We start from the raw sequence: 20,271 nt of genomic DNA, 5'->3' as shown, positions 1-20,271 counted from the left end.
GAGCTTTCTTCCTGGTTGACATTGGGGCTTTACGTCTAATCCTCTCTTGCTGGAAAAAGTATGCTTCAGCAGCAGCTTGTCTCCTTTTCCTCTTTGGTACCATATATGAGACCATCTGGAATTGAGGAATGGAAAAATGGCCTTTTGTACGCAAGCAAAATCTTGTGTCGCTGGCAATTACACTTCTGTCATTATAGGACAGGGATCATTTAGAGTCTCTTGATCATGAAGATACAGATTGTTATGTTAGGTTTGTAAATACCTCCATTTGACTGCAGTGCAACAGTTACCAATTCAGGCATTTAATGTTTGAACTAGAAAGGTATGGGAGTATCTGAAACTGGTACTTAGGTGTTTTCTGTAGTTTACCTAGCTGAGGCATCAGGACATACCAGCAAATGCTCAGCATCTGCTTTAAGTCGATAATATATTACTGAGGAGGCTTTCAGCATTGTTTTCCAGAGGGTTTGTGTGTGTTTGTTTTTCAAAGCCTGGGGCAAATAGACAGAAAAAAGATTGAATTCTCAATTCCAGGTATATCTGTGATCATAGTCCTGCCTGTGACATACCTGAGATACCTGTGGGAAACTAAAGTAGATACTATGAAATGTGGGCAACTGTAATTCTGTTTGGAGGAGACGTGACTATCTTTCTAGATCTATAGAAATTATTCTTTATCATCACACCGTCAATTCTATTCCATAGGTAGATGGATTGCTGGATGTGTCATCTCCTCACTCACACAGCCATTACAGTCTCTGTTTTAAGTTCCAAAGTAACCTTGAAAAAATGTGTAGATGTTGTTAGTAACTTCCTTCATTCCAGACATATAGAATGATCTGGATTTGATTAACATTTTTACCAGTATCAGAGCTGCTTCAAAATGATATGATGGGGTTTTTTTGCAGGTGGTTGCTTATACCAAGGTAGAGCCTGAAGGGTGTGAAAGGAGCAGTGGATAACCTGATGTTGCTTGCAGGCATCCTGGGGTGTATTAGAAGGGCTATGGGTTCTCCTCCCCCTGTACTCTGCCCTGGTGAGACGGCATCTGGAATATTGAGTCCAGTTGTGGGCCCCTCAGTTCAAGAAGGACAGGGAGCTGTTGGAGATAGTTCAGTGCAGGGCCACAAAGATGGTGAAGGGAATGGAGCATCTCCCTTACGATGAGAGGCTGAGGGAGCTGGGGTTCTTTAGCTTGGAGAAAAGGAGGCTGAGGGGAGATCTTATTAATGTTTACAAATACATAAAGAGCAGGTGTCAGGATGGAGCCAGGCTCTTCTCAATGATGTCCAGTGATAGGACAAGGGGCAACGGCTACAAGCTGGAACATAAGAGGTTCCAAAGAAACATAAGGAAGAATTTCTTCACTGTGAGGGTGATGGAGCACTGGAATAGGCTGCCCAGTGGAGTCTCCTTCTCTACAGACATTTAGAACCCACTTGGATGAGTTCCTGTGTAATCTAATCTAGGTGGTCCTGCTCTGGCAGGAGGGTTGGACTAGATGATCTTGCAAGATCCTTTCCAACCCTTAAGATTGTGTGATTCTGTGATATATTTCACAAATTTTCATGTCCCTTCTTCCATCTCCTTTAACAATAGAATACCTAAACTTTAGGAGGAGAAACTGGTTGTTTGTGTATGCTATGTGTTGATTTTGAAGACCTTCTGATGTGTATTACAAATATTACATTAAGATATCTCTGATTCCAAGTGTCTGTGACTTGTGCGTCTCCACACTATGAATCTGTGTATGAGTTCCACTTCTGAAAGGGCTCTGAAACCCTTCTGATGGCAGAAGTAGAATCCTGAATCAGAATCTTGCTAGTTAAAAAAAACGAAAGCCTTTTCTAAGCTTATGCTATATGATAAAAGGTAAGTATTTAAAAAGTAATTAAGATAAGCTCTCCTGTTAATGGCTTCAGAGCTTTTTTGTTCAAATTGTTTCATTTCATGTAGAGAGATTTCTCTGAAGTGGTTCTCATTTGTAATGCTTTTTTCCCCACTGTTGCTGAATATAGAAGCTGATTACCGAGTTCACAAATTTTCTGAAGACCAGTGCAGACAGTGTTAGCATCTGCTTCCTGGTTGTTATTTGTAGGCTCTATTATGTTTCTAGCAGCAACAGTCCCTTCCTTAAATGACACTTCAGTCTTTAAATAGTTCAGCAGCTCTTTACAAATTCAACAAAATAGTAAAAAATTTTAACTTCTTCTTTTAACTATTCTGATTGTTTGGAGGTTGACTTAAGTACAATATTTACTACTAGTAGTTGTATTTTTTTTTGTATGTCTCATAAAAATCAAAAGGAATAGTTTTTTTTAAAATAGAACATAGAAGTTAAAGCTTGTCAAATCCAACTTTTTTCATTATGCAAGATTACAGATTTTTTTTAATGAATGAAATGTCTCTCTCTTCATTTTAGAATACCCTTTCAGTATAAGATATTTTTAGTTTTCCTTCTCTGTGTGATATTCTTACATAACTGAATGATGAAACAATTTTATGAAATTGTAGCAATTTTTTTTTTTGACTTGGTGAAAAAAAAACCAGTGTTTGGATGGTGATTGAGTAAATTGCTTTCAAGAATTATCTCAAACTGCTGAGAAAATGTGGGCAAGTGTGACCTGTAGAACTCTGTCAAAGGATTATCATAATTGGGAATGAAGACTGGGAGCTCAAATATCAGAAAGGCACAGAATGAAAAATATTTAAATTTTGGATGTTGGCAAGCATGAAATAACGTTTCTCATCTGAAAAGTGATTGTAAAATTCCTCAGGCATGAACTGTGGGATGGCTAATTGTTCGAAAAAGGACTTAATGCTCAACCATGCAGAAGCCACATAAATGGAATTGGACCCAGAAGATAGACTACAGGAGTTTATATTTCAAGGTGAAGGAAATGCAAGTTTCACTAGCAGAGATGCATATATTCCATTGTTTATGTTCTGGCACTTTTGCAAGCTAGCAAGAGGGCAAAGAGTGCAGTTTCTGTATTACCTAATTACTAATGCTAATACATCAAATGTTAAAGCTACCTTGGTGTGGGAGATTATAGGCTTAAATTGAAAGCCAGGCATTTATAAATTTCTAAACCACAGATTCTGTATCATTTGTTTGCCAAGGTACTGGTGTCTCAGCAGCTATAAAAGCAGAGTTTTAAGTATCAGAGTAAGACCTACATTTCTGTGTCTGTAAACCAAATCTAGAACCTCATAAAATTTAAGTAACCTAAGGTCAGGCTGTATACAAACTGTAATGATGGCTTTCCTAATAAGGCACAGCTCCTATATGTGGGAATACCAGTAAATTTAGAAAACTTGATGAGGCTATTTTCAGTATTTCTCAGATCATGAAGGCTCAAAAGATTGTAACTTGCAGGATAATTTTTCATTTTCAACCGTGACTAACGGTGGCCCGAAATGTGATTTATCAATAAATGCTATTATACTTTAATCCTTTGATGTGAATATAGCAGGTTGGGGTTTTTTTCCTCATTTCATTGGAGTTGTGAGAGTCAGACAGGCAGGCAAGAAATATAGACTTCTGACACTGGGACCTTTCACACTAGCACCATCATTTTCGTGAAGATTTTGCATGTTCCCCATTGATAATACATCACTTCTTTGTTTTCATGTTGGCACTGACAGCAACCAGATACAAAGGAGCAATCCTTATATAGATTTTATGTCTTATAAAGAAGACGAGTTGTATTGAAGACTGTTTCATTTGCATTTGTTGAGGATCTCAGATTCCTTTGTTTCTGCAAGCAGATGGTGCTTGTGTGCTCACTCATTATTTAGTTAGCCAAGGTCTTTCAGGTAAGCGTAATGGAATTACTGGAATTAAGCTTCCTCTAGTTTAGTCCTGTATTGTGCTTGTGAATTTCATTGTGTTTGGTGTCTGCAAGGACTACATCTCTACTTTGTTCTTTTGTTCCAAATATCAGCTTATGGTCTTTGATATTAAGCAAAAAGGAGTAGTCTTTAGAGCACCTAAGAAATTTCAAATGCTGGGAAGTTTAGATAGGACCTGGGCAGTTTTTCAGATTATGCCTGTTCCTGGCTAAATTTTTGGTGGTTTTTTTTAATCCATTAGTGTTGTGTGTAACCTCATGAGGACTTTTTTGTTGACTTTTTGTGAGTTGTTTTTTTTTATTATTTAAGTGAAGTCACTTTGATGTAATGTATTTCATTGACATCACAAGAAATAGAGGTGACGTGAATATGTGTAGTATTTTTGCCTGGATCAGGTTTTTTATAGTGGTGGGACTACAGGGGTGGCTTCTTTAAACAAAGATCTGCCATAAGCTTCCTCTGTAGCTGGTAAGGGTAATGCCAGTCAATTCTAAGATGGGCTTGACAGCTGGCCAGGGCCTGGCCAATTAGTGACTGAGATAACACCTCTGTGAATAATGTATTTGAGAAGGGGAGGAAGCTGCTGCGCAGTTGCTAAACTTCATCAGCTTCAGGGAGTGAGAATGTGAGAACATCTCTGCAGACACCAAGGTCATTGGAGAAGGAGGAGGAGGAGGGTGCTTAGGCCCTGAAAGAAAAACTCTCATGACCTGTGGTGAAGCAGCTGTCCCCCTGCAGTCCATGGAGGACCACCGGCGAGCAAAGATACGCTTGCAGCCCATGGAGGACCCCACACCAGAGTGAGTGGATGCCTGCAGGAGGTTGTGACTCTGTGGGAAGCTTGTGCTGGAGAAAGTTTCTGGTAGGACCTGGGAGCCCGGGAGTATAGAGGAGCCCACGCCAGAGCAGATTTGCTGTCAGGACTTGTGATCCTGTGAGAGACTCAGGCAGGAGCAGTCTGTCCCTGAAGGACTGTTCTCCCGGTGGGTGACTCATGTTGGGGCAGAGTTTGAGGAGCTGTCCCCATGGAAGGCCCCATGCTGGAGCAGTTCATAACGGAAGGACCCACATTGGAGAAGTTTGTGAGGGACTGTCTCCTGTGGGGAGAGACCCCACAGTGTAGCAGTGGGAGGTGTGAGGAGGCCTCCCACTGAGAAGAAGCAGTGTCAGATCTGTCTGGAATGAACTAACCACAGCTTCCATCCCCTGCACCACTGAGGGGGAGGGAAGGAGAGTCCTGGGAAGAGGGAGGAGTCGGGGGAGATGTTTTAAGATTCAGTGTTATCTCTCATCTCTCTGTTCTTATAGTTTATTAATAAGTAAAACCTTTTTTTTTCCCCAAGTTGAGTCTGTTTTGCCCATGATGTTAATTGTTGAGCATTCTCCCTGTTCTTATCTTGACACACAAACCGCTGTTACATTTCTCTTGCCTGTCCCGTTTAGGAGGGGGAGTGATATTATGACTTGGCACCCAAACAAGGCTAAACCACCACAATAGGTGATAACTTTAATTATGCCTCATACATTCTTTCACATTCATCTTAAAATATCTTGATTTTGCAAAAATGATTTTCCTCAAAGCAAAATTCCAGATAGTGACTAGCTTCTTTCATCAAGTGTGCTTGCTGTCCTGTTACATCATCTTACATATAAAACAAAAATACATCTACTGCTATTAGATGCAAGTCTCACACGTAAGATTTAGTAAAATGCTCAGGGATATTTGTATCACACCCACTTTCTTGTTACTGGCTCTAAGATTAGGGAGGTTTTGTATTCTTTCGACAAATTATTTACAATTCAGGAATTGTAATACACTGTGCGTCCTTGAATGTTAATATATTCTCTCTGAGACTTGTCTATGAATATTTAAGACTTTAAAAAAAAATTGTTTATGAGGTCAAATGTAGGAGGATGACATGATTGAACTGTGCAGTTAAAGAAATGAACATGAAAGAAGGTTCAGAGATCTTTTTTCTGAAGTAAAAATGGCATGCAGTAGTTTTGATTTGGCTTTTAAATTGTTATCAGGTGTTTACCAGTTTAAGAGATGCTGTATCTCTTATTCTCTAATAGAGGAAGAGGATGATTTTTAGCAGTATCTTTTCACGAAATGCTTCACAAGTGTATTATCTTATTTGTTAAGGTAGGAAACATTTTCTGGCTCCAGTGACCTCTAGGCTTGAGGTATTTGAGCACTCTTGCCTCTGGAGCCTAGCTATGCATACCAAGCCTGAACCCCTGTCCCTACCTTTGTCTTGGGCTTTGAGGAGAAGTTAGAAGTTCCTCTTTGCAGTGGCCATGTGACCTCTTATTGCACATAGATGCACACTCTGGGCCCTGCAGACCTACAAGTTTCATTATCTGTGGTCTCTTTTGCTGACACCCAGATGTCTCTTACACTGTGATCCCTCCAGCTGCTGGCTTCTTGGGAGGACAGTTGTAAAGGCCCGTGTTCTCCAGCCTGGTCCCTGGCATGCAGACTCAACGTGCTGCAGTCACTAGCACTACAGATGTGTGGGTCCAGAAACCCTCTGATCCTAGTCCATTGCTGACATTTGCATTTACTTGCCCTGGTCTCAAGTTGCTGGCATGCAGGCTTGTCCTTAGTTACTTGCAGTGTGACCTTGCAGCGTGACCTTGCAGCACCCACAAGTGGAACAGAGAATGAAGTTGCACAGAAAGATTGGAAAGGGTTTAATGAGACAGGACAGACTGCAGTGACCAGACACAGGGACCAGTCAAGTGCACTGACTGGTGCCTACTTATACACGAATTTGCCCCCTTCATCCTTCCTCTTTTCACTTTGCCAACTACATCTATCTTGTATCTCACCACTCCCTCTCCCTGACCTGTGACACTTTGCTGAAGTGTTGCTTAAAGAATTTGTATAGGTCCAAAGGCACCATCAGATATCCGTAATACTTATGTTCTGTCGATTCTCCCTTATCTGTTACAAAGTCCACACTAATGCTTTTCAGAGCTATTCCTGTGGTTTCTTAATGGCCTGTCAATCAGTGGCTGAAGAGTTTTGGTTATCTTTATGATCTCCTTTTGTGCTTGGTTACCAGGTTTGTGTGTCTCTGTGGTCTTTTTATGGCTTTCCCTGTTAACTTCATATTCCCTGTGAGCTGAAAAGGCCTTTTACATGATAACATCAGTGAAGCGGGGACTCTCACCTTCCACATGCCCTTAGGCTCCTTTTTTAGCTGCATCATCGAGTGCGTTGATGATTAGGCAATTCCAAGTAGCTGCTGTGTGCAGGAAATGGAGCTAATGGAGGCATTAGACAAAGACTATTATGGATTCAGATAGACACAGCATGTAAACTAAATAATAGATGCATAAAGTTTAAAGTATATTTTATGATGAAAGGCATATTTCAAACTAAGCAAGGTTAAGGAGTGCTGTCAGACTCTCAACAAGTAATTTTTGTTAATTTATGTAGTGAATGCTGTCACTGTACTGAGTTAAACTATTAGAAAATTACCCATTATCTGTATCTCACATTTGATTTCTGATGGATTTCTATTTTTACTTCTACAGATGTGCCACAGGAGAGAGCTTGTTTTGAAGTTTCTTTCACGGGGTGGTAGAAAATCTTAACTTGTACAGTTGTGATGATTATTCACGGAGATTTTTTTTCCCCTTAAAAAGTATGATTGTGTTGCAATGCTAGCTAAATAGGCTACTCCACAATGATTATTTTATGAATTTTTGGGATTTGTCAAGACAGAAATAACTTGTCTCAGTACTTATTTTGTTTTCTTAGGGAAAGTTACTGTCAGCACACTATGAGTGTTTAAATGAGTGAATTTTTTTATACTTTCACTACTGCTAGATTTTTCTGTTTGTTTTCAGAATCCAATTGTGTCCAGTTTCAGCTGGTCAGAAGTAGATGTGCTGATTCTGGCTGGTACAATTGGCCATGTTGTGAGTTTGGGGGCAAGCAGTTTCATAGAAGAGGAACATCAAACCTGGTATTTCCTTACAACTACGCTTTGTTTGGTGCTGGGTCAGGAGCTTTGTAGAAATAATTTTCTTCTGAATGAATGTGACCCTCAACATAGAACAACTATGAAACAAAATTTTGATGCTGTCAAGAAAGCCTCTGATTGCAAGAATATAGACATTTCAGCAGCAGGTAATTCAAAATTGAGCAAGAACACCTCTTCAGCTGAATTCATAAAAGGATCAGATAAGTGGATAAGTTTAGCAAGTCCATGGATCATCCTTATTTGCTGTCGGCTACTTCGATCCTTGAATCAAACAGGTGTCCAGTGGGCTCATCGGCCAGACTTTGGACACTGGTTGACAAGGTGAGTGTCTGTATTTTTGTCATACTTTCTATCTCATTTTAAAATCAATATATGCTGTGGTGCAATATGTGTACATTTTTATACAGTCTCTGTTTAGAAAAAGCTAGAAACATGCAAACTGGGTAAACAGGGAAGTAATATAAGGAATTTTTCACTTCCATTTCTTTCAGTAATAATTCCTTCTGTACTATCAATAGTTTACACTATTTGCCGTGCACCATGACATATGTAATTAATGCCAATTATACACAATAGGTTTATCAGAGGCAAAAAGTAAATATTTTCCGTGTGTAAGTCAACAGTGTCTGGCTTGGGAAATTAAAAAACGTGTAATAGAATTAAATCCTTGAAATTAAGTTAGAAAGTTCTGCTGAAATCCAAGTTTCCTGAAGCTGCAGGAGAGGATGCTGCACATTCTTTTTCTATCACAGATATTTAACATGTGGGTAGAAAACTGTTCTGATTACCTTGAGGATAGAGTTAATTTTATTCCTAGTAGGTGGAGTAGGTCTGTATTTTGTGTTTTTGCTGAAAAGAATGCTGATAACAACACAGAGATATTTTAATTATTTCTCACTAGCTCTTACATAGTCAAGGCCTTTTCTGCTTCTCACTCTGCTCTGCCAGCACAAGGAGATGTGAGGGAGCATAGCCAGGACAGCTGACCTGAACTAGCCAAAGGGCTATTCCATACCATAGAGTGTCATGCCCAGTGTAATAAGAGCTGTGCTTCAGTACTGATTGAGTATATATAAAATTAATATATATAAATTGAAGGAGTTGTCAGGGAGTTATGGAGTGCTGCATGGGCATCAGTTGGTGGGTAGTGAGCAATTGCACTGTATTGTGCATCACTTGGTATTTTGGTTTTTTCTTTTTTTCTTTCTGTTTTAAAAATTCCTTTTCATTATTATATATTTTATCATTATTTTTGTTATTATATTTTATTTCATTGTAGTTAGTAAACCGTTTTTATCTCAACCCATGAGTTTATTTCATAATTTTCCTCAGTTCTTCTCCCCATCCCACTGGGAGCGGTGTAGAGGGAATGAGTAAGTGTCTGTATGGTACTAGGTCACTGGCTGGGGTTAAACCACAATAAAAACTGATATAATTTTTCAAGTGTAGTGTGGAAAGAAAGGGAATTTTAGACAACTTGAGGTACAGTGGAGAAGGTCTTCCACTTTTTCTACTACCTTTTAGTATTTGAAGAACTAGAGTCATTATTTGGTGATAAAAGTACTTGATACTTGAACTTTCTTTTAGTGTTGGATGGATAAGCAATACCTTGTAACTGAGTAGTCAAGGTTTTGCAGTCAGTAGATGAGGAGGCTGTGCAGCTAGTCAGTATCTTGTAATGTGGATGAAAATGTCATCTGTTGTTCATTAAAAGGAACATATGCAAATGAACTTGTATGAGACTTGTGACTTAATGGCAGCCTCACAGATAACATGCTAATTTCTGTTATAGTCATGAGTGCTGAAAAACATGAGTTACAAGGGAATTTATTGCATTATAGCAGTGGTTCTATACCAAAGCTTTTACCATTCATTCCTCCTCTTGAGGCGAGGGGTTGAGAAAGTGTCATATTCCCAACATAAAGTCTACATGATAAGGAACTCCTTCATTGTGAGCTAAGACAGTGTGTGAGCAGTATTTGCTGTTGTTTAGTGTGATTGAGAAGATCTTTATGATTAATCCTGAGCATCTTTAAAAAATTTAGTTTCCCAGTAAGTTCCTGAGCCAGGTGTTGTTTTCAGACTGTTAACCTTTTCTTTGAAGTGTATTAGTGCAAGAATGCCATGAAACAAGGACTTGATGTTCTTGCAGCTGAAAAATTGTTTGTTTCAGATATATTGCTTTTGAATGTTTACTGACACTTGAAAATGCTACCAGCCTTCTGCATGTGTATGCCTGAACTTAACTTTCAAAGATTTTGTCTCAGTTAAGGGTGCTCCCACCTTTGATTTCCTGGTTCTAGACATGCCTATAGAGCAGCAACACCTCTTACAGCCTTGGTCTGTGGGGTCTCTGGGAGGTAGTACAGGTAGACTCTAGCCTGCAGCTACAGCAGGCACTTCTAAGGCTTCCTGATTTATAACAAAAACTGGGAAATACTGTATGCCCAGCTCAAACACTATTGCCCATCAGAAGCTTCCAAGCAGCCCACTTAGGTAAACCCAGGTTATTTACACCTGTTCTGGCATAGGGATTTTTTTGTTGCTAAGGGAGATGGGAAGTATTTTTGTGCTTTGTTTTTCCTCCTGTGAATTGGAATTGGCATTTTTTGCAGAATTCCTATCCATCTGTGAAAACAACAGAATCACAAGATGGTTGAGGTTGGAAGAGACCTCTGGAAATTGTTTGGTTTGATCCTGCTACTCAGAGCAGAGTAATCTGGAACAGATTGCTCAGATCCTTGCCCAGCTAGGTCTTTGATATCTCCAGGCGTTGAGACTCCACATTCTTAACAACCTGTCTTCTGTTTCTGAAAAACTTTGTTTTAAACAGAATGTTCTTTATTTCATGTTGTGTCCATTTCCTCTTGTCTTTTTGCTGGGCACTACTGAGAAGAATATGATTTCGTCTTTTTTTAACACACTCCACCTCCAATCAAGCTGGTAAGAACCATACCAAACTTTCTGGTTTTGAGCACAGTCTCAGTGCTTTCAGCTTTTCCTTTCCCCAACAGATACTCTAATCCCATCAAAATTTTCATAGTCCATCACTACACTGGATAACCCATAACTGAGCCCAGGGATGAGCACAGGGGAAGAGAACTTCCTCAACCTGCTGGTAATGTTTTTGATAATGCAGCCTCAAATGCTGTTGTTTGTTGTAGGGACACATTGTTCCCTTGATGATCAACTCAGTGTCCACCAGGACTGTCAGAGCTACCTCTGAAAAGACGGGCAGCCCCTAGTCTGTCCTGCTGCATGTAGCTATTTGTGCCAAGGTGCAGGACTTCATAGAATGGTGGAATCATAGAATTGTAGGGGTTGGAAGAGACCTTTAGAGATCATCTAGTCCAACCCCCCTGCAGAAGCAGGTCCACCTAAATCAGGTCATGTAGGAATGTGTCCAGGTGGATCTTGAAGACCTCCAAGGAACCCACAACCCCTCTGGGCAGCCTGTTCCAGTGCTCTGTCACCCTCACAGTAAAATAGTTTTTTCTTATGTTTAAGTGGAACTTTTTGTGTTCCAGCTTCATCCCATTACCTCTTGTCCTGTTGCTAGCTACTATAGAAAAAAGGGATGTCCCAACCTCCTGACATCCACCCTTTAGATATTTATAAATGTTAGTAAGATCACCCCTCAGTCTCCTCCAGACTAAACAGCCCCAGTTCCCTCAGCCTTTTCTCGTATGAAAGATGTTCCAGTCCCCTGATCATCTTGGTGGCCCTATGCTGGACTCTCTCCAGAAGGTCTCTGTCCCTCTTGAGCTGAGGAGCCCAGAACTGGACACAGTACTCCAGATAAGACTTCACCAGGGCAGAGTAGAGAGGAAGAAGAACCTCCCTCGACTTGCTGGCCACACTCTTCTTGATGCATCCCAGGATCACTTGCCTCTTCCCTTTGTTGAGCTTCATAAGGTTCCTGTTGGGCCTGTTTGTCCAGCCTGCTGAGATGCCTCTGACTGGGAGCATACACATCTGCTTTATCAGCCACCCCTCCTGGTTCTGTATTGCGTGCAGACTTGGATGAGGAGGCATCCTCCCTGTTGTCCAGGTTATTAATGAAGATCTTAAACAGTGTCATGCCCTAGAGTTGACCACTAGTAGCTGGCCTCTAGGTGAACTTTGTGCTGCTGATCAGAACCATGTGAGCCTGGCAGTTCAACCAGTTTCCAGTTCACCTCTGTCCACTTTCCTACCCTGGACTGCATTAGGTTGCCTGTGAAGTATATTTTGGGAGATGGTGTTAAAAACGATGTCAAAGCCAAGATTAACAACATCAGCTTCTCTCTGCTTTTTCATTGACTTAGTCATCTCATCATGTAAGTTTGTCAGGTTGATTTAGTAGTACTTGTTTGGTTCTAGTAGTATATTAAAGGAGCTCTTGCCTTATAAGGCAAGGTACCTGCTGTCTTGCTCCTCCCTTCCATCCTGCCCCTGTATTTTACCAGCACAGCTGTTTTTTTATCAGTATGGTGAAGTCACCCAATGAGTAGACTGAAAACTCTAGGCTTTCAGATGCATCACTGCAGGCTTAGTAACTGGAATGCACGAAGGAGAGGGTGTGCAAGCCAGCATTTCTGCCATTGAAATTCCTGTGGAAACAAAATGTGGAAGTATCTGCATCTTTCAAAGTGCTGCAGACATAAACAGGTTTTTTCTTTTACAAATACCCACTTGCCTTTCAGGCCTGATTGAGAAAGAAGCAGTGATCACAAACCTCTACTTTTGGAGGCCTTTAAAAAATTGCAGAACAGTCCAAGGTGCTGTGCTGTGGCAGGCCAAGATGATGTGCCATTGGGCCTAACACAATTCTGCCTTCTGTCTTTCATTGGTGTAACTAATTCTGCCATGTGTGGAAGACCAGAATCCTGGCAGCCCTGGCACTAGGCTGCTGTGGAGCTACATCTTGTCTTAAATCAATGGAGCAGGTTTTAGCTTAACAAGAGAATGTAACGTATGTCCCTGTGCTGACATACAGTTCAGTTGCTTAGAGTTAAAAGATTACCCAAATAGCAGCATTTGAAGTGCACAGTTTTTGGACTTGAGTGATGGGATATAGGTGAGTTTTTGTGTCTGAAATGATTCACAGGGCAAGTTTGGGAATATCAGTCAATGATGCAACTAAATCTTTGCACATCCCATGGTTTGTAGCTTAGCTGTGATTTGGCAGGTATGATCACATTGTCTTTTGTTGGGGTTTTTAATGTTTTTGTTGCTTCTACTTGACAAGAGAACAGGGTGGTAAAGATGTCTGTTTCCCTAGTGTTTTGATCAGGATTGAGATGATGTGTTTTCCTTATGGCATAATTTAAAAGATGATGATAAGCTGAGTTCCCTTCCCAAAATGCATGGCCAACGTGTAAAGTCGATTTGTTATTCTATGTATTCTATGTTATTTCTATGTATTCTATGTTTAAACATGTGTTTAATTTATATAGTTATATCTTAATAGCACATTTTTTGTAATAATAAATCATATGTACCACTGTTAGTTTGCGTTAAAGCTACTCAGGCCTTTATAAGACAAACTAATGAACACACTAACCTCTTTTTTTCCCTCACATGTTGACTATTTAGGCATCTGTGCTTGTACTCAGACTTATATTTTTGCTTGTCTTGACAGTGCTTAAACAGTTGAGACAAAGAGACTGTTGTGCAGATTTGTGTGGAAAACTGTCATAGTTTAGGCCCATCAGGGAACAAAGACCACAATTAGCCTCAAGTACTAAAGACCTGAGGATTGCCAAAGGTCAGGAAGAGCTTAATTGCTGCTTAAGATCCAGGACAAAACAGACCAGGCTACTGGTCTGGGGAAGAAAACAGAAAATAGTTTAATCCAACACCAACTAAACCATAACCATAAAACCCCAAAACATAACCAACACAAAACAGTACAGAATGGTACAATGATGAGGAGGCCAACCAGCCCTTTAAGAACACCTTCTCCCCACCCCTCCCCTCTTCCCAGGCTCAGAGTCCTGATCCAGGTGTTTTTACCTCCTCCACCCCTGAACGGCACAGAGGGCAGGGAGTGGGGGTTTCAGTCTATTTCTGATAGCTTCTACTGTTTATCTCTTCTCAGGGCAGGTGGGCTCCACACCCATCCTCCCTGCAAGTCCGTGGGTACCTCACACACATGGCAGCCCTGCAGAGGCGGCTCCGATGTGCATTTATCCCAAAGGCTGCAGCTCCTCTCTGCCTCTCGTGTGGGGCTGCTCTGCGGCGCGCAGGCTCTCCAGCGCAGCCTGCGCCATGGCCACCCCCTCACACAGTCCCTCACCCATCCAGGTGCACTCACACGGAGCTGCTGGTGGCTCTCAGTCCTGCCAGTGCCTTGCATGGGTTGTAGGGGTACAGCCTGCATTCTCACCATGGCTCAGAGAGGGATCTCTGGTCTGGTGCTGCTCCTTTTCTTCCTCCTCTGTGGGGTCTGTGTGGTCGCTTCCATCTTGTATCACTCTTACATCTACCAGCACTTCAAATTCTCGTCCCCAAATAGTGATCGCAGAAACATCAGATTGGCCCAGCCGGGCTGGAGGTGGGTCTGAAACCAGGAGCTGGGGGAGACTCCAAAAACTCTTTACTGAGTCTTCACTGCAACCCACTTCCCCTGTTACCAAGCAAAAGCTGGTCGTTGCTAAATTATGACAAATACACAGAAAGTCAATCTACCAGTAGTATGTTGAATTTGGCTACTATGGATACATTCAACAGTGCTATAATAAGGAAAATGTTCTTACTGATTGGCAGAGAGACCTTGTAAAACCTGCTACAAAGTAAAAAAAGAAAGCTTTGGTGGGAAAAAGAGCAAAAATAATTCTCAACTTTGCTATGTATCTGGACTCTGTGTTGATTAAATACAATCCCCTTTACGTGTATGAAGCAGAAGAGAATATATGATTCCTAAATTTGCCTGGAAGCTAGTTTTTCTTTTTAATTAGTTGGCACTTGGTTGCTTCATTTGGCTGTTAATTTTGGTCAGAGCTGATAGCTGAAAAGTGTCAGAGCTGCTTACTGTTGAAGTCAATGACAGCATCAGCTTAAAGAGAAGTGATGAGAAACAGCAGTGCGGGAAGAGGATAATGCTTTCTTTTAGTGATGTGCTCAACCATCCCCAAATACCATTTCCCCCAAAAGTAGCATATCATGTGCGTTCTGTGTATTGTGTTGTATGTACTAGAATGAAAGTAAACAATTTTAAAAAAGTCTTATCCACATAAAGTATACTTTATGTGCACATTTATATTTCCTTTCATTCTACTTGTAGCTGCAACAGTGAGGTCAGGTCAAAGCAATGGAAAGAAATTTCTTCAGTCTTTTTTCTGTTACTAGATGCTTAAAAATGTAGAAGACTACAAGCTCTTACTGTACTAACACAAAGCCAAGTATCTGTTTTTTTTCCTTCCCCCTTTCCCAAGTTCTCACTTAGGAAACTATTGCTACTTTACTTTCTGTTTTGTGGTTTGGGCAAAACCCACTACAGTTCAGCTGAGATCAGAGCTCATGCTTGTATTTCTGGGTAGAATCATTTACAACTTTGATAAATGACTGGACTCTGTGTTGATGAAATACAGTCCCCTTTCTGAATACGTGCAAATTTAATATGCACTTAGCTGCCTAATTGTAAGAACCATGGCAGAAAAAATCTTGGAACTGTAGGTGATTTATGCTGACCTGAGTTCACTTGCTTGAAATCCTTTTGTTGTTTCTTCAGAAAACTGTGAAACACTGAAGTAGGTTGGTTTTTTTTTTCCCCAACAAGTTTACATGATTAAAAAAAATCCAAAACACAAATTGGATAAAACCCCCTCTTCTAGGAGTTGAGATTGCATCGTTAGTTACTGATGTACATATGACTTCAAATATACCCTTATTGTCTATTAGACCTTTTCTGAGAACTTTCTTTTCAGGGGAGTTAGAGTATGATTTGAAATGTTCGCTGTAGGAAATCACAGCTGTCAATGAGTGTCTTGCTTGATACAGCACCAGCAAGTACTTCTTACAGGTAGAATTAAAAAAAAAAAAAGTATTGTTATGTTCCATTTGCAAGGGTGTCTTGACTGAAGTGCACAATAGTGATGCTGTTATTTATGCCTGTTTTCTTTTATCTTGTTCTCATACAATATGCAGCCAAGGAAAGTATGGCCTAAAAGCTATTAAAATTTTCTGCAGAGGTTAATTTGAAAAATACAGTGGCTACTAAATTAGTTATTTGTGTTTATCTTAAGAGATAACATTTGTGCTATCTTCACAGTCGATTCACTGCTTCTGCTGTCTCCTGCTATAGAAGAGCAATGGTGAGCAGGAAACAGAAGACTGCATTTTCTCTCCTGTCATGTTCTACTTCTTCTTCTCACTTTCCTCTGCTGGCCTGCAGAGAGAAGTGCATCTCTTGGGAGTCTTGATAAGTTGTATGAAGTGTTTGACTGCAGGTCAAACACTCCCTGCAGGGAGGACCAACAGGGAAATTTTTCTGCCACTTGTCATCTGTGATTTTTCCAAGAACGAGAGCTGAAGCAGCTACTGGTCAGACTCCTAATGAAGCATATAGTAGGGAATAAGAAAGTAAACCTGTTTGAAGTACTATAATTTTGATTGAACCAAAGATAAAACTGGAGTTTCTTAAGTGCGGTCTGAGTTGATGCAGCTAATGGCCTACTGCCAGTTTGCTGCAGTTGGTGATGTTTCATCATGGCATTGTGAAGTGTAGAAGACGGAAGATGGAGCCCTTGGCCCTCGTGGCCAAGAAGGCCAATGGCATCTTGGGGTGCATCAAGAAGAGTGTGGCCAGCAGGTCGAGGGAGGTTCTGCTCCCCCTATATTTTACCCTGGTGAGGCCTCATCTGTAGTCCTGTGTCCACTTTTGGGCTCCTCAGCTCAAGAGAGACAGGGAACTTCTGGAGAGAGTCCAGCACAGGGCCACCAAGATGATCAGGGGACTGGAACATTTTCACACAAGGAAGGGCTACGGGAACTGGGGCTGTTTAGTCTAGAAATGAGGAGACTGAGAGGGGATCTTACTAATATTTACAAACATCTAAATGGTGGATGTCAGGAGGTTGGGACATCCCTTTTTTTCTGTGGTATCTAGCAATAGAACAAGGGGCAATGGGATGAAGCTGAAACACAAAAAGTTCCATTTAAATATAAGAAAAAACTTTTTCACTGTGAGGGTGATGGAGCAGTGGCACAGGCTGCCCAGAGGGGTTGTGGGTTCCTTGGAGGTCTTCAAGCTCCACCTGGACACATTCCTACGTGACCTGATTTAGGTGGACCTGCTTCTGTAGGAGGGTTGGACTAGATGATCTCTAAAGGTCTCTTCCAACCCCTACCATTCTATATTCTATGTTTTGATTCTAGATTTAAGGTACTGGGAATATTTGCAGTAGGCAGGGGTTAACAGTTCTTGGATTACAGTGTGCTTTCTGAAGTTGCATAGCTAGCTGTGGTAGGGATAGAGTGCAGACCTTACCCCATTATATTTTGCAGTGCTAATTGGTGTCACTGTAGATTTAAATACATAACATTGGCAGCATGCTCAATTAAACGTCCTAGACTCTGGAGTGAGTGTTACCTATTTAAGATGCAGGGGAACAAATAAATTGTGTCTGAAATCTCCTTGACCATGATGTGAATTTTGTGTTTATATCGCTTATATGTATTGATCCAGTGCAAGATGCTGTAGTTCTGTAAGGGAATCATATTGTGGTAATGTGTTTGTGTGTATGCGTTAAACTATGTAAGTCTATTTCTGGTCATTTTGTCTATGTGATGTTTCCTATGTCTAAAATGAAACAAAGTGTATATGTGCAGTTATTTAAAAAGAATGGTACTGTTTCTACAGTGCAAAATTTTTTCTGCCTTATGCTTTCAAATGCTGTAGTATAAGTAAAATGCAGTTTCAAAATGTATAAGTAACAAACTTAGTTTAAAAACATTAGACCGTTTTCCTTTATGTAATATGCAGCTGAGCTTTTGTATAATCAACAAGATAGCTATCATATGGTAGAATACAGTAATTAGACTTTTAAACGTGTGCTTGAATAGATAACCTCATTAATAAAACCACTTTTCTAAAAATACCAAAATATTTTACCATACCTCTTAGAAAGTTCGTAACATATGTCAGTGTAGTGATTAATATGGAAATACAGTGCTGTAGCTAAGACTCTGTCAAATGTATTTAGCAGTAATTACAGTGGTTTGAAGGGGTTTGTTTTCTTTGCTTTTTTCCCCAGCTCTGAACATAAATCTATACTCTCCTTGTTGGCTGCAGTCTCCCTGCTTGCAATCTTCTTTCTGGTTCAAAGAAGATGCTCTCTTGTTTCGAAAATTGCAATGGCACTTGGGCTCCTGGGAGTCTACAGTTACCGGGCAGCTATTGGAAATGTCATATTTCCGTGGCAACATGACAGCAAAGATATTTCAAAGTAAGTTAATCCACAGATATATACCACTGTTTCTAGAGCGGTGTTAGCGCTTTGGATATCAGGGGGTGAAGTAGGAGGGGACATTAAGTCTCAGGTGGAATTAACCTTCTTATGAATAAAGCTCCACTTTGTAGGTGGCCAGCCCTCCGTTTTTGTGGTCTGTGCATAATTTTGAGCCTCATCTTTAAACTGTAACAGATCAGAAGCCAATTAGATAAGAATTAATAGGAGAAAAATCTAATAGCCATTTGTAGTGGGTCTGGGACGGTAGTGATTTTCCACAGCAGCTCCTGCAGTGCTGTGCTTACTGTTGATATCAATATTATGACTACCGCTTGCACAGCATCAGGGCTGTCCCTCCAGCATTCCTTCCCCCACCTTCACCAATAGCTGTGAGTGGGCATGATCTTGGGAGGGACTATGGCCAGGACAGCTGACCCAGGCTGACCAAGGAGATATTCCATACCATATGACGTCAGCTCAGGAATATAAACTGGGGGAAAGGAGCAGGAAGAGGAGGCGAGATTCATTTCTGGCCTTCCCAAAGCAACCGCTACGCGTACTGAAGCCCTGCTTCTCGGGAGGTGGCCGGACATCGCTGCTGATGGGAAGTAGAGAGTAACAGCTTATCTGCTTCTGCTTTGCTTCCCGCGCGCGCGGCTTTGCTGCTTATTTATTAAACTGCTTTTATCTCAACCCACGAGATTCCCATCTTATTTTCTCCCCTTCCCTGGCTTGCTGAGGAGGTGGGGGGTAAAGCGGTGTGGTGGGCACCTGGCATCCAGCCAGGCTCAAACTACCACACCATTCCCTGTGTTTGTGTTACAAAGAAACTTCAAATGTATCAGGTCGTGTTGTTTTAGATGGAGTTGCCACATTTAGCAGAGTGCATGCTAAGCTTATTTAGCTACTTCCCAGTTTTTAAAAAGTCTTAGGCAGTGATTGAGAGAGTTGCTTTTCTGTATCTTTCCTTTGCAGGTGAGTGTCCTGTAAGGTATGACCTTTCCAGATGTCACCAAATCCTTCTTGAGTTCTAGGCTGTGCATACTAACATGAATGTTGACGTTTCTTATAGAACTAGTCTGTAACTGTAAGGAAGCTATTAGCTCTTTCACTAATGACTACTTTTGGAATGTGCAAAGTAACTTTTCTTATGATACATTTTACTTTTGGATTGTACCTGGCTCTTCAATGTTTTGGGAATGTCAAAGAGATGTGGAAAACTTCTGGAATCAGTTAGGACATTTGATGAGAAAGACAGAATCATGGAAGATAAGTTGTATAACAGTTGTCTTCTGGATGTAGTACACTTTCACACACATTTTGAATTTGATATGAATACAGAGGGTTTTGTTGGACCTTCTTAATCATGGACCAGAGATTCACAAGATGTACATAAATGGAAAACAAACCCTCTAGAAGAAGGTCTTAGGACATATAGAAGGCCTGTTACAGAGCAAATATGCATATACATCTAGATAAATTTGCTTACATTCTATCTCAAAAAATTGAACATAGTAATGCTAATATTGTATACTAGTTCTGCTGGATGTGAAAGTAATAGTAATCTTTACTGAGCCTGTAGGATTGTGCTTTCTGTTTGAGACTTGCCTGATTTTTGAGTGTGACCTCAGTCACACTGTCCTTGCAGTGAGAAGAAAAATATTGTAATGTGGGACAGAACATTAGACATTGAGCTGCAAATAAAACAAGATTAGAGAAATATGTGGAGTACTTAAATACTACAGACAAAACATTGTGGGAAATTTGCTAATTGTTTAGTCAGCATATTGATCACAGTTATAATCAGAAAGACACAGGTTTTTTGTGTCAGACCTTTATATCATAGAGTCATAGAATGGTAGGGTTTTGAAGGGACCTTTATAGATCATCTAGTCCAGCCCCCCTACAGAAGCAGATCCACCTGGATCAGTCGCATAGCAACATGTCGAAGTGGATCTTGAAGACCTCCAAGGAAAGAGGACCAA

The 20,271-nt window shown here is 40.7% G+C and overlaps 1 protein-coding gene across 13 annotated transcripts in view; it reads left to right on the top strand.

The window, feature by feature from the left end:
• Window positions 1-20,271, top strand: part of PIGG (phosphatidylinositol glycan anchor biosynthesis class G (EMM blood group)) — an 88,759-nt gene that overhangs the window by 22,500 nt on the left and 45,988 nt on the right. For 12 of the 13 annotated variants that reach the window (XR_009820845.1, XR_009820844.1, XR_009820842.1 and 9 more), the window contains exons 9-10: window positions 7,717-8,174; window positions 18,092-18,283. Coding sequence is in view for 9 of the 13 variants with exons in the window: in XM_062018127.1 (XP_061874111.1) it covers window positions 7,717-8,174; window positions 18,092-18,283 (650 nt within the window). In the remaining 4 variants the exon portion in view is untranslated. The remainder of the gene's footprint in view (window positions 1-7,716; window positions 8,175-18,091; window positions 18,284-20,271) is intronic. The other variant, XM_062018132.1, reaches the window with a different exon arrangement.

The sequence above is a fragment of the Colius striatus genome, chromosome Z (assembly GCF_028858725.1).
Source record: "Colius striatus isolate bColStr4 chromosome Z, bColStr4.1.hap1, whole genome shotgun sequence".
Classification (NCBI taxonomy): domain Eukaryota; kingdom Metazoa; phylum Chordata; class Aves; order Coliiformes; family Coliidae; genus Colius; species Colius striatus.
This window is presented reverse-complemented; position numbering and strand designations above follow the sequence as displayed.